Source organism: Phaeodactylum tricornutum, genomic scaffold, assembly GCF_000150955.2.
Source record: "Phaeodactylum tricornutum CCAP 1055/1 PHATR_bd_31x35 genomic scaffold, whole genome shotgun sequence".
NCBI lineage: Eukaryota > Bacillariophyta > Bacillariophyceae > Surirellales > Neidiaceae > Phaeodactylum > Phaeodactylum tricornutum.
Genome location: NW_002238035.1, coordinates 69,204 through 83,776, shown reverse-complemented (window position 1 = coordinate 83,776; position 14,573 = coordinate 69,204). Strand labels below are relative to the sequence as shown.

The following is a 14,573-nucleotide window of genomic DNA, read 5'->3' as shown; positions in this document are numbered from 1 at the left end:
CGGTGGCTGTCGCCCCTTCAGCTGTGGACCAGACTCAGTTGAAATGTCCCTCGTAAGCACCATCTCGAGCAGATTGTTTGCATTAATGACCACCGCGTGTGCATGCTCAAAGTTATGAAAGGGCAACTCGCTGGCGTGCAAGACCGATATTTGTTGAACAAAGCTTTCCAGTTGCACGAGTACCGATTCCGTCAGAAAATTATCGATCAAACTTAGTTGGTCTTGTCGTTGTTCTAATTCGCCGTCGTCTTCCGTATCCTGTAGAACCACCAACAAATTTCTGCAAATCGTTGTAGTGGAACTGTCAGAAAATTGCTTTGTTGATGTTTGGTGTTGTTCATCGCGTATAGCAATCAGGCGCACTAGCAACAAGGCTGTTGTGTTTTCGACCAACGCTTTCAAACACCCTGACTCGGGGCGAAACGCTGACGATACAGAGCTGCTCAGATTATTCCAATCCGGAACAGAGCATGCCAACGCTTGGGACAAGTACGTGCGCAGTCGTTGGTGATGCTGCTGTTTTTGTTGGGCTTGGACAGCTTGCCGTGTCCCGCTGGGCTGTTGACTGCAATCTTCCGCGGTCATCGTTTGTCACCCGACGAGATTCGGAGGCCGACAAAAATGTACCCTATTTTCTTGTGTACTTCAATTTGATCTCTTGGCATGCAATCAAAAAACCTCCTTTACTGATTTTGGGGCTTCTGGATGAACCAACTGTAAGTGCACTACAAATGGGAACAGTTCACTGATAGGGAAAGTGAACGGCACGGTGAATTTGACTAACAGTAAAAAGATAGGTATGTCTTTTCGGTGTTTCCCTCACGGTCCCAAAGGGTTCATTTGTCTCCGAGACATTCGACAAGTACATATGTACACACAACAATAGTAGTCATGGTTTTTTTGCGCCCGCAAAAATGGAATGACTTTGAATTAGGAAACAACTACCGATGTCCAATTTTTTGGCCTATAGTGATTTCGAACGCCTACGAGGACAACCCGCACAGCGATCCATGGATCGTCAAGCAAAAACAATGATGCTTTCTGGTATTATACAATTGGCCGGCTTGAATTCTAGGTAAATGTTATACAGGTTTTAGCCATGTTCGAGATATCTACTGGCCATTTTTGCTGCGAGTCTGAGTTCGCAATCTCTCGTGGAGCACTGTTGGTCCTTACTGGAGCATTGCTGATCTTAGTCGATACCGGCCATTCCCTGAGTTCCCTTTTGTATCTTTAATTTGTGATTTTGAATTAATTCATACGTAATGTATAGGGTTTGAGATATTTAATTGACGTCGGCAATGGCTGGATACTTCGTCTCCCCTTCCTGAATGGTTTTCTGAGCCACGTCGTAACCTTCAGTCAACCACCTATCCCGATTGGTTTCGACAATTTGGGAAAACTGAGGACCTTCGGAAAACATTCCAGTATCTTCTAATTTCCGCGCCAACGGTAGCAGGTAGCATTCCAGAAACCCAATTTGGTTTTCGAACCAACGGTGCTGTGGATCGCTACCGCGCTGGTTGACAAAGGCCTTACGCAATTCCAGATACAATCGATTGCTCCATTTCACCATTTGTTCCCAACCCTGCAAGTTATGCGCAACGTCAGCTGCTGTCATGATTACTTCGAGTACAACAGAGGCTTTGAGGTCATTCGGTTCATCCGCATCCACGTCGATCGAGGTAGTCGTGCCGTCTTCGGAATGGGTAGCAGTAGAATTTGTGGTGGAGTTTCGACGGGCGTGAGTTGAATACGTCTCTAACGTTTCTCCCGATAAGTCTACCGTCCGCAAGATACCTAGTCGCTGTTGACGATACCGTGCGGTGGAGGGAGAAGTTCTGCTGCTCGCAGCAGTCAGACGACGTTCAAATTTCTGGCGAGCGGGCAAGCTACTAGATCGATGCATCTGTGGGTACAGTTGTTGCGTTGCACTCGTGAACGTTTGCGGATCATCCTCGTCGTGGAATGAGTTTTCCGGTGTAACTGAAAGACTGTCATCGTCGTCATCATGTCCTTGAATATCGCTGGGCTTGGCTTGCAAGACAGGATCCGTCATGCCGATTTCTGACATGTCCCCCGTTCCACGTCGTTTGGTACGCTGGTCGAAACTTGGTGACGCAGCTACACCTGTGCCACTGCCTCCGTTGTTTCTGCGTATTTCAATATTCTGTCCAGTCAAACTCATACGCCGGACTTGAGCCCGGACTTTGCGTTCCACCGTTTCGAAGGGCTCCCCAAAGGCCTCCTTCCACTTCGATTTTCCGATTTGCGTACGTTCCGGGCTAGCAATGTCCGTCATAAGTACGAGATTGATCACAATTTTACGGAACCGGCTGTAGGTTTCGGCGTAATTGTCTTGCGCTTTTACCGCCGTATTGGTCGGGCCACTTGTGTTTCCAAACAACACCAACCGCAGCGTTGCGTATTCGTCCTGCAAAAATTCGGAAAAGGCCACGTACAAACTCCAATTTTCCGCAATGGATTGATCGTTGTAAAGTACGGCAAGCCGGTCATCCTCCGATGCCAATTGGCGATTGGGGATGCCTTGGTGCTCAACATCGTGAACGAGCGCTGCAAATAGTAACGCAAACAAAGCGAGCGGATCGTGACGCAGACCATACGTAGGTGGTACTTTCATAAGCGACGCGTGATGCTCAGTCGAAACGAGCATATCCGTCAACTTGTTGACCGAGAGAATTACATGACAAGCGTGTTCGACGTTGTGGTAGGGCACGTCCTTGTACCCATGCAAAATGGAATGCATAAACTTTTGCAACTGTTCTACCACGGTTTCGCTGACGGCGGCCGGCCACAGCTCGGGTTTTAGTAAAAGAGAACGGCATACGCTACTGACACTGATGTCGTCGGCAAAGGTTCCGAGAGGTGCTACCAGAGCGACCATTCGTACAACAAAGAGGGATGTGACCCGTTGAACAATTATATCGAAGTCGGGAGTTGCCATTGTCGAAGGATCATCCCCTAAACTCAAGTGCGTCCAGTCTTGTGATGTCAGTGACGACGCCGTCGTGACGAAAGATGTCATTCGTTCGTTCATCTTCTAAAGTATGTGGTCTTTTGGTCGATTTGATTCTTCTGAAGAATCACAAAGAAAAGGTGGAAATATTGATCAAGTGACACACTGAGTAGCTTTACAGACGATGGGATGTGAACCAAGAGTGGCAAAGATAATGGGTCTGATGTGAAGCAACATGCGCTTCCGGACTACCAACTGTATCCCCGACGACAGCCAAATCGAACCCACATACCTCTCGGAATGACCGAGGTCATTGTGTGAAGTCTCTATTTCCGGGTTGCGGTCTTTCTCCTTTGACTTTTCTCGCATTTTGATTCAAATGTCGATTTGGCAGGTTACATTTGATATAATTCTTTGATAGCTGATACAAAGAATGTTGGACGACTTTTTAGCAAGCTACAAGTGAACATAATGAAATCAAATTCGATAGACTCGGTTGTTATAAACCCAAAAACCTACAAGTAAAACATGTGGTCAGCGGTTGATATCTCGGCTATTCCTCTCGCAAATCGAATTAGTAATAGTTCTTTCTTTTTTTGCAAAGGCTACTGCGGGTAACCAAAAGCAGTCGAAACAATCTGTCAACTTATTCGTTTCCATTGCTAGCGCAAGTTTGAACCTGGGCGAACTCATCATAAAGGCATTTTGTGGAAAGTACGGAGCAAATGGATGTTGCTCACTCGCCTCCTTACGCTTGGAATGCTACTTCTTTTGTGGGCTTCGAACAACCGCTCGAGTGATGAACTGACATGATGCACGAACATTCGGGACATTATAGCTGTGTTCTAATATATTTGTTTAGAATCCTGAATAGTAGAAGCTTATTTATTTTCAATATAAAATTGTGGAGTCAAAATTGAATTTTCTGCGAACACGGGTACCTTCCGAATTTCCATTTTTTTTTCTCCGACCATTTCTTCGCGCGGTCCTTCCGACGGGGTATAATTCCCCAATGTGATGCCGATATTGCTCCCAGCAAACCTCTGATTTTCGCGTCCGCCGCCTCTCAAGCGCATTTTCTTTGACGTATCTGACCAGCATGGAATCGTCGTTGACGGCAGATTTGGCCCAAATCTGCGAGCATTCCTCGATTTCTCAAAGTAGCAGCTACAATGCCGTCGAGTCCATCCCCAATCACTCCACTTTCCATCAAGACGGGAGGACTGATCCCGAATTACCCTCACCAATGCCCTTTTCAAATCCATGTACCTTACAGGCCAGTTCTCCGGCGAGTACAGGGAAAGACGGTGAAAGGTGGAATTCCACTGAGTCGAAATTGTCTCAGGATTTTCATTCTTGGAATTGCGATGCTGCTCAAGAAGCTCCCGTGAACCCAGTGGTGTCCACCCACACAGACAAAGACTCTACTACCCGTCTATTTCATGTTTTGCTTCAAGGCGACCAAACAAAATCAAATGCCAATTCTGCCGAATCCGGCAATGAATGTGAGAAAGAAGAAGCTGATGACCACTTTCCCCGCGATCCCATTCTACTCAGCGATTCCATTTTAAATGCTGACGAAATGGAACTCTCCTTTCTCCTCGAAGAGAGCGCCTTGAGCCTTCGGGACAAAAGTGATCCTTCTCTCTTATCATTTGTTTATCGGTACGCTTCCATAAATCTCCGTATCAAGCTGCTGAACGCGCCACCACCAACTCTCCAGACAGAGCAAAAACAAATCAATTTTTCGCATTGGAAGGTCATGCGAGACGAGGCCTCCTTGATTTACATGAAGGAGGCTGTTGTACGCTACAAGGACAGCGTGGTCTCTCGGCGATTTGATCACATACGAAATGATGTCGTGAAATACGCTTTGCTTGGTGGCTTGCGTCGTCCGAGCATGAGGTTTGTGATTGCCCATTTGCGCTTGCTGCAACGCGATATCACTGTCCCTATCTTCCCACCCAAGACTGCGACACCATTGACTGCATTGGTCACTCGACATGCATCCCACAAACAAATATCAAAGCGACAAGGTGCGCCTGCACAACACAATCGTCATCACTCGGTTGGTGTCCGCGCATCACAGCCTCTACATCAGAAATGTAAGCATCTTCGCAGAAAGAACAGCAACGAAATTCTTCCTCTTGCCGATGTGCAAAACAGCGTTTCAACAGCGACGTCAGTGAATACAAAGCGCATTTTTGGTTCATGAAAAACAGAGGTTCCAGACGCACACGCTTCTGCTCTACACCGAAGGGAAAACTAGATAAATCGTGAAGAGAAGGCGCTCCTGATAGTTTGATGGTCTCGCGGATCTCTGGAAAAGAAGAGATTATCTACCTTGTCCATGCCGTATGCTGGTACAGAGGTGTACCTGCTTCTGTATTGACTGATCTACTTCCTTGTTGGCCTTCATCACTTCGTGCCTCCCAATGTCTATACTTTCATTTTTTTCTGTAGCTAAGAAAAAGCGGTCTACGTTCTTCCGATTTTGAACAATGGGATTACTATGTAGACCTGCGGTAGGAGATAGATTAGGCTGCGACGAGGGCTTGCTTGGTGCCGAGCACACCAAGGACAAGTCCCAGGAGACCGGTGAGCACGGCTTGTGCGCGTTTAGCCTGCAACCAAGGTCGCGTATTGGCAGCTTTAAAAAGCATGAGAGATGGGAAGATGTAGATCACACAGTTTCCCCAAGTGGCTCCACCCAAAGAAAGAATGAGCCGAATATCGGTCAGAACGAGGGCCAACGAAGTTATGCCAATCAGAAGTGCCACAGTGAGCCCGTCGGAAATTTTGGCACGTCTTTCGACAGGAACTTTCGCCAAATCCATCACCCCGTCCTTGACACCTTTAAACGCCAGTGGATAACTGAAGATGAGCGACAACGCCACCGCTAGCCGAGAAAAGGAAAGCAGAGCATCATTAACGGCGTAATTGTTGAGAATCAGACTAGCGCTGGAGATACCAAAGGTAGCAAATCCAGCAACAGCAGTCAGCGCCATCAAGGCGACCGCTCCGGTAAAGGACAAGCCAATCATGGTGTTAAAGCGTTGCATAGTATTTTGCTTCAAATCCCAGTAAAACGACGGTGCCAAATAATGCGCCATGAAAGCGGTACTCAACATGCTGATCCAAATGGTGACTTTGGGACTGGCGACTGCCTGCCACATTCCGGTGGTACCGAACGCAGGTTGGTAGGACTTGACAATTTCGTTCGCAAAAAGACCGTTGGGCAGAGAGTACGCGCCTTGCTGCCATCGGACGGCCATGACGACGGCTGTATACAACATCCCAAGGATGCCGACGAGGGAGAAGGGGGCGAGGCTGCTAAGGTTGCGCAATAAGCACAGCGGTAGAATAACAGTGGCCGTCAGGGTCAGTAAAGTTGGTGTCCGCGCTAGTGCGATTCCAGTTGTTGCCTTGAGAATGGAGGGCATGGTATCGGCCAGGACCATACTGTAACAAAGCACGGAACAGGTCGTGACCATAAGGCAGGCCGCTGCAGGCATCCAGGACGTTCCTGGACCCACGGTAGCACTCCAAGCATCCCGGTACGTCATGGTTTGCGTTTCGGCGCAAACGACTCCAATAGTGGAGAACCCGTTGGCAGCCAAAAAGGCCATGATCGGCAAAAGAGCCAGTGCGGGGATAATCGCCGAAGGAGCGTCACCAAACGCAGCAATACCAGCGGGTAGACCGAGTACACCAGCGCCAACGATCGACTTGATTAAGTTGAAGACTTGCGCTGACATGGTAGACGTTCCCTCTGGAATTTTTTGGTTGTTGCGCTTTTGTTGTTGCAGCTTCGTCCGTGGGCCCGCACTGACGACGACTTTCGTACTTTTATGGTTGTTGCCGAATCGAGGCTTGATAGCACCTCCACGAATTGAAAGTGTCCCCTCGCTGACGGTAACACCGGTACGAGAAGGGGATCCGCGGCGAGCAAAGATTGGACCGAACGATCCATTACTACTCTTTGATATGCTTGACGACGGTTGCTGTGGCGGCAATGTCGCCGCCACCGAGCACCAGCAGCAGGATACTAGCAGAGCAAGAAGAAAAGGTCGCTGCATGATTGATCGGTAGCTGTCGTGCTGCTCTCTAATTTTTATTGCGTACCTCGAAAAGCCGACCAAGACACCACCTTGAAGCCGAAATCGCAAATCATGACATCGATCCGTCCGACACCGGGGAGATCTTTCGGATCGGATTTGCGGGTAGTAAGAGCTCTTTACATTAGTACCGAATCAAAAATATATATATATATTTACAAAAAGCTCGACATTTTTGGACTAATGGAAGGCGAAAGCATCAAATATTCAGTCGTCAGCACGCGTATAGTATATAGCAAGCATATATTGTCTGAAGCGAGACATATCTGATCGGGCGTTTCGATGTGTAACCTGTGTTGTGGTTAGCTAGTAGGATGGAAGAAGTGTTTCGGTAAAAGCCCTGGGAGCTCGTTCCCGGCATTGCAAGACCAACAGAAATTGTGTGCCAAAGACGAGCGGTGAAACAGCATTTTGAAAAGGATATCTACAAATTCTGACTTGTCGATAAATGGAGTCTTGACGAAATCAAACAAGAGACATTTTCTAGCTACAAAGTAAACGACTGTAAAGGATTGCGAATAAAAGCCCGTTTGGTCAACGAGCGCCGAAGACTGCCAAAGCCTACGGAGCTCTCAATTTGCGACGGGAGCAGCATTTTCGGTTGTGATCTGTAAAGCGGGGTCAACCGTCCTGGAGACAAACAAGGAAAGAGCCGGGTGTCGCCGTAACAGCGATGCAGAAATTTCCAGCGAAACATTGGGATCACTGTGGTGTGGAAACGTTCGAACGAGGGATCGGTCCAAATCGAACGAGGGACGGGATGACAAAGCCAATAGCTCCGAGTTTACGTCGCTCACCACCGCGTGTAGCTCGTTTTCTCCCAAAAATCCATCGGCTTTGGTTTGGAAACGCCGATTTCCGTAGCGCTCCAGTGTTTGTTGATCGCAAATAAGATAGCCAACAGTCTCACGACCAGGCGTCAGAGTCTCGAAGATTTCCAAATAGCCACAAATCTGTCGCGCAAACTCATTCGAGTTGGCCCCGCCGGAAACCGCTTGCATGATTTTATCGACTCCTTCGCGCTCGTAGACATCGAATTCAAACAATTCGCTTTCCGAGCTGGCTTCCGAATCAGCGTCTTCTCCACGGTCGATGGGCTTCTCCGGGACACGCTGCGCTCGGCGACGACTCCCTGAAGCCTTGCGCGCACCCAACAAGCTCGACATGGACGCAATTCGTCGTACCGATTGCTTTTCGCTCGTTTGTATCGAAAAGTCGCGCTGCTCACGCTGTACCGTGGTCAAGTCTGTCGATCCATCCACATTATCATCCAGTTTCGTTACAAAGGTTTCAACGAAGAAGGCTGTCAGAACATTGAGCACAATAGAAACGCCAAGAAGGTTCCCCAAAATAAAGAAAGGGTAGACAATCACCGGACTCGCACATCGGTCCGCGAACGTGAAGACTCGTGCAAGCTCGTGCCAATCATTGACTACCAACACGTTGAACATGGATACTACGCCCTCCTGGTAGGAGTTGAAATTGTTCAAATCGTACAAATCCACAATATCACCCTCGTACGTTCCCACGTGAATGGCACCGCCCCACAAGGCCATACCAGTATAGACAAATACGTGTAAAGTGGTAAGGACGAGAATCAACGGGCCTACCAAGACGGGAATGACGTCCGACGATCGTCGTACAACGTCCCGGAAGATTTGAAAAAAGCGCATGATTCGAATCATATCAATCGCCCGTCCCATCAATATGGTGTTCAACGACGCTTCTTCACCTTGACTGGTCACGTACATGACGATACCTACCGTCGACACAACGGCACCCATCAAGGCCAGACCATCGAAGGTTGCGTTCAGTCGAGTCAACGGTGTAAAATCCGGAATTCGCAAGGGATTGAAGCGAATCAACAGCTCAAAGGTGGCCACCACGGTAATCAAAGATCCCAACATTTGTTGACTTTCGTTGAACCAGTGGACGTTGAACGCAGAGGAGACCAGAATGACGTAGATAAAATTAACGATGGCTACCGCGACCGCGACTAATTCCACGCTCAGCGCCAGTGTCGTCGCGGACCGAGCCGTCCGGACAGACGCATTCAGCGCCTGTCGGACTTTAGTCCGAAAAGTGGCAAAATCAACAATTTTCTGGTTCGAGGGATCCACGATTTCCACCAAAGCGTTGATCTTCATCGCGTTGTAGTGCGGTCGCAGATTTTTGAGCGTTTCTCGAACCAACCGGACGTCAATCATGTCCGACTTTGAGACCGCTGCGGGCGGTTCCGGTATTGGTGGCGCCGATCCCGGTGCGTGCGTCGCGGATTGGGTTTTGCGTCGTCGCGATGACGCCATTGCGGCTTCATCGTTGCGCTGTTGCTGTTGGAGCAGAGCAAGGTACGCCAGCTGGACGGAGTCTTCGCGATCCAAGGTCGATCGCGCGTGAATGGCCGTGGCCGCTTGTATGTAGGTGGAAAAGACAACCGACAGCACGAGACTGTGCAGATAAAACGTCGTGACCACAACAAAGGGGACAAAGAAAATGGCGGCCGTCTTGGAATCATTGTACAAGGGCATCCACAAGGATGGGTTGGTAACGGTCGTAGCGAGTTCAAAGAGACTGAACCAGGACGTACTCAAATCAGCAAAGCCTTCGTGCGTGTGCCCGTATAGACGGACGGCGACGGCGGCAAAGAAGAGAATAAGGAGCAGCTCCATAACCAGTACCCGCAGAACAATGCGAGAAATGCGTCGGACCGCTTCCAAGGCATCACGCGCTTGACTGGAAACGTAAAAGAGCACGAGCGGTTTAAAGACACTGGTAAAAAGGACCATATGGGGTTCGTCCCGGGTAATCAGAATGCGTGAAATGTTTTCGCACACCAGGACCGTGCCAAAGACAATCAAGGGACGGACCAGCTGAAGAGAGCGGGATTGCCGCACGCGATGCAAGACGTTGTGGCGGTGGCTACCGGCACCGGTCTCCACCAACGAGTCGTACGAGTAAAGTATCACGTGACGAATGTAGACGTCCAAAAAGAGCACCATCAGTGCGGTTAAATTCAGCACGGTGGCAACAGCGCGCGGTGGCACGGCATATTCTGGCACAACGTCCGGCTCAAAGCCTTCGAATCCGCTACTGAAAAAGAGTGCAGCACTGGCGAGAAAGCGCAACCAGGGCATCCATCCGTGGTGTACGTACTGGACCCACACCAGTTGAGCGTCCGAAATAGTGGCCAACTCCGAACTGAGTGTGGGGGGACGGTTGTGCTGGTAATCTTCCAAAAAGGCGGCCGCCATTCGTATCGCCCGGCGATCACCGGGAAAGAGAGGCTTGGTAAAGCGGAGTCGTCCTCGCGAGGTCTCCGAAGACCGCGACGCGCCCGAATCGGTGCTTTTGGTACGCACCGATCTAGCGTTGGCGGCCGCGGTCGCCGTCCCACGCGTCTTGTGCTGCGTGGCTAACAAAGGCGACGCCTCGTTACTGTCTTGGGGTTGCGAATACAGCAACGGGTGTTGTCTGGGCGTGGGATCGGCGACTCCGGTTCCATCGTAGGCCGCCGCGTGGTAGAGTTGTGTAGGTATGGCGTGGTGGGGGTATTCCAACGTGCTGTGCGAACGCGTGGGGCGGTGCCGGGGGGAAACACCGTGATGATGATGACGCTGCTGCTGTGGTGCGGGGGAACGAAAACTGTAGGCCCACGACTCCATCCAGTGCGCCGGAGGTGACGATCGTGGCGTGCGATCGTTAGACGTGTATCCGGCGGCATTCCGTTCCGGAGTATGTCCGGTCGACGCTTGTTCGCCGTGTTCCACATCCGTTGCGAGCGATGTGAGAGATGAAAAGCGTACGAGTCGATTGGGATGGGTTCGGGTGGGAGACGGGGATTCGGCGGATTGAAAGCGTGATTGTGGGTAGGCTCGTGCACCACGCGTGTACTCGTCCGAAGTGTCGGAATACTCCATGAGCGAAGCTTGCGAGAGTGACGTGGAGGGCGGTGTCGGTGCAAAGACGGAGGTGTTGATCGCATCGTCCGCGTCGGCAACGGCCGGACGACCGTTTCTCGGTGTCTCCGCGAGTGTCCCCACGGGGGCGGCCTCCACGGGAACGTCGAGCTCGTCCTCCTCCTCTTCCAAGCCATCCGTCAACGTAATGTCCGACGAGACGGAAGGATGCGAGGAATCGGCAATCGAAGCCCGTGACGCCGGAGGACCCGCCGGAATGGTGTAGTAGTAGGAATCATTGTCGCGAGAATGTGGCTGGTTGTGTGGAGCGCGTCGGGCCCGGTTGCTCGTCGTGACTCCGGAACTCGACGTGCCCGAGTTGCGACGGCGTGGCGAGCTCATGTGGTCTCTATCCAGTGTCGTGGCTATGATTGTTGCTAGTGTTGTTGTGAACTCGAACGGGATGCCCGGAATCGAACGTTCGGAACGATCGTCGCCAATAGCCTCCGAATGGTTTCCGGCAACGATGCGGAACCGGCGTCGTCCCGTGATATTACTATCTAGACTGTGTTGGTAGTACACCTGGAGAACGACAGGAGCATCCACTCTCTCCCACAGTGGCACGAGGTACACAGGGGAGTAGGAAGGGCAAAACTTCGGTACCTTTTGGGTGTTGGTTCGGGTTACCGTGTGTCAACAACCAGAAGTAGAAGACAGGCACGGCACAGTGGAATGACGAACCCAGCAGGTGGAGAATAGGGAGACCCGAGCGCGAGTAGTATTTTGTATCCAGTACGAAGAGAGAAGTTCGCTTCGGTCAGTGCCGCACCGACTCGAAGGCAATTGCGGAAGAATGGCACAGTGGTCTAATTCGGTGGCGTCTCGACAAGACTTCCCCGCCCCGCCCCTCGGACTTGCCGGACGCTTCGCTACTACGGCCCGTCGCGACAAGGCCTTATTTCGGGCCGGTTCCGATATTGGACGTGTTTACTACGGGCCGGCGTGACGAAAGTTCTCGATCGGATAGGGAAGCACCGTCCACGCCAGGACTTTTACGCCAGGAGTTGTGCTTTAACATCTTGGAAGGGTAGGGTTCCCTCGGATCTGTCCGTCGTCGGCATATTCGACGGCCCCCTCTAGCGGACTGGCGGACAGACGAAATAGACGTTTTCGTCGGTTAGACGGACGTACCAGCGCCGTCCAATGTTACCGTTTACCATCTTACTACGCTTGTGGTGGTGGTGGTGGTGGCGATACCGAGTTCTACGCGGCGGGGTCGATGGATCCGCGCGACGGAACGTCGTGCGGGATGGGAGAAGCCCCACCGCGACACGGCTCACGCAGCGCAACGCAGCGTGGACTCGCAGACCACCCACCTCGGGACCTGGCCAACTTGACCGCAACATATCCCCACGCATTCAACTCGAGAGGTATGTGTTTTTTTGTGTTTCTCGTGTTGTGCATTGTGTATAAGAGTGTGCATGAGTATAAGTGTGTGTGTGTGTATATATGAGTGTATAAGTGTGCACGTAGTGTCTCTTTCGATCCATTCTCTCGTTCGTTGGTCTCCATTCCGGAAAACCGGTAGGCGAAGGATGACGGGGTAGACGAAAGTTTTACACGAACATCGCGCTATACTGTGGGTCCGGATCGCACGACCTTTTGCGCACGAAATTGGTTCCGAACTACTACCGAGGTGACTGCAATGTGCCTTTGACGTCGTGTACTGTTGCTACGAGACGTGTGGTGTGATCCCATTGGGATACGAGCGGGTATCGCTGGGGCTGATAGTATCCATCACAAACACGCCCAACCACGTAAAAGCGTCGGACCAATATACAGGAACTGCGGGACAACATTGTCTCACACATGCTTGGTTTTACACTCTTTACAGACTTGCGGTATTGTGGAATCACCTTGTTTCATTTTGGCTATACATTTTTAGTGTTCTATCATGCCGGTCGATTTACTACACCCCAGCCCCGAACAGGAACTCCACACGCACAAGCTCAAGCGCCTCGTGCAGACCCCGAATAGTTACTTTATGGACATTAAGTGTCCCGGATGCTTTCAAATTACCACCGTCTTTAGCCACGCACAGACGGTCGTCCTCTGCAGCGGCTGCAACGTCCATCTTTGCGAACCCACCGGAGGCAAAGCCCGACTGACCGAAGGATGCTCCTACCGAAAGAAAGGGGATTAACAAAGTAATTCAATCAACAAATATCAAATTGGAAACAAGCTTGTTTTGTTGTAGTATGGTTTAATAGCTTAAGCCCACGGTGGAACGAATCTAGCTTTGGTGCAGTCCGGGGCCTAGAAAGGTCGGATCGGGCGTTCGTCCAGTGACACGTCCATCTCCCCAGTGTCATTGCTTCCGGGACTTTTTTCCCACTCGCAACGACAAAAGTCAACGTCGGCTACCAAACACCTCCACAGCAAATCATTTTTATACCAATGGCAGCTATAACTGTAAAACTATTCGAAATAATATAAGACACTGTACGTATGCTTAGACTCCATACATGAGTTGAGCCGCCAAAAGAGCTCCTTTGGCGACCCGCTGAGTTTCTGGTTGCCACGAACGTTCCCACGTTACCGATACGGTCACATTCGTCGCGTTCGAAACGTTGGTAGCGTTGCCAATTATTGGGGATACGGTCTCCGATCCCGTTGCCTCGGTACTCACCGTGGCTCCGTTGTGCACCAGACGATAGTACGTCCGTGCCAACGGGTACAACAAGTCAATATTGTACTGATGCGTTGGACCGGGACCGTCGTAGACAAACGCTTGCCGCTGATCAAAACTCCCCCAGCGCAGCATGGATGTGTGGTTACCAACGAGGTTCACGATTCGGGACGAGGCTTCGGTGACGATATGGACCTTCCCCGGTAACCATGGCTGGCCTTGACTCACTCGACAGGCACTCGTACACTCCCACCACACCTGAGCCACCCGCAAGGCTTCCCGAAACGCGTACATGCTGCAACGCGGCCGACTCGGTCGCGTGTAGGGATACCCCAACAAGAGAGTTCTGGAGTCGGGAAGAAGCCGCAAACGTTGGCCTTTCCAGAGCACTTGACAAACTTGCCGCCATTGCAACGTTGTAAACTGTGGAACGCAGATTGCTAGGCCACCAGAGCGCCGCCTACCGCGTATGGTATTTTCGGGAGGAAACGCCCGACCCGCGACGAATATTGTCAGCTCGTGGTGTGTTGGCCGCGACACGTTAGTCCCCAATATTGTTGGAGCTTGCTGCACATTCGAGAGTATTGATGGACGAATGTTGTCGGTCGGAGTTTTCGTCACTTTCGGATGAGCTGGAGGAGCCAACGTGGTTGTCACGACATCGGTGGTGGTCACACTTGTACCGCTTACCAGCGGTGTCATACGCGATATGGTAGCTGTCGAGCTATCCGCCGTAGCGTAAACAAAAAGTCGCCCACGATAAATTTGATTCTTGCGTAAGACCACGTACATACGAGACTTGCTGACTCCAACAAAATCCGCGGCTTCTTGTATGTCCGCGAATCGACGGTCAACGGTAGAACCGTCATCCCTCAATAACCAAACAACCTTTT

The 14,573-nt window shown here is 50.9% G+C and overlaps 4 protein-coding genes across 4 annotated transcripts; 1 reads left to right on the top strand and 3 right to left on the bottom strand.

Moving 5' to 3' along the window:
- Positions 1-1,285: 1,285 nt before the first annotated feature.
- PHATRDRAFT_bd1656 (predicted protein) lies at positions 1,286-3,178 on the bottom strand (the record flags this gene model as incomplete). Its single annotated transcript, XM_002176262.1, has 1 exon — positions 1,286-3,178. Exon 1 carries the CDS (start codon positions 3,056-3,058, stop codon positions 1,286-1,288), a length of 1,773 nt encoding a protein of 590 aa, XP_002176298.1. The 5' UTR covers positions 3,059-3,178.
- Positions 3,179-5,514: 2,336 nt separating this feature from the next.
- PHATRDRAFT_bd1655 (predicted protein) lies at positions 5,515-7,124 on the bottom strand (the record flags this gene model as incomplete). The annotated part of the gene is made up of 1 exon (XM_002176261.1): positions 5,515-7,124. The coding sequence occupies exon 1, from the start codon at positions 7,054-7,056 to the stop codon at positions 5,515-5,517; it is 1,542 nt and encodes a 513-aa protein (XP_002176297.1). The 5' UTR covers positions 7,057-7,124.
- Positions 7,125-7,667: 543 nt separating this feature from the next.
- Positions 7,668-11,834, bottom strand: PHATRDRAFT_bd1654 (two-pore calcium channel; the record flags this gene model as incomplete). The annotated part of the gene is made up of 1 exon (XM_002176260.1): positions 7,668-11,834. Exon 1 carries the CDS (start codon positions 11,391-11,393, stop codon positions 7,668-7,670), a length of 3,726 nt encoding a protein of 1,241 aa, XP_002176296.1. The 5' UTR covers positions 11,394-11,834.
- A 1,111-nt stretch (positions 11,835-12,945) lies between these two features.
- PHATRDRAFT_bd477 (predicted protein) lies at positions 12,946-13,194 on the top strand (the record flags this gene model as incomplete). Its single annotated transcript, XM_002176284.1, has 1 exon — positions 12,946-13,194. One exon carries the CDS (start codon positions 12,946-12,948, stop codon positions 13,192-13,194), a length of 249 nt encoding a protein of 82 aa, XP_002176320.1.
- Between the last annotated feature and the right edge of the window lie 1,379 nt (positions 13,195-14,573).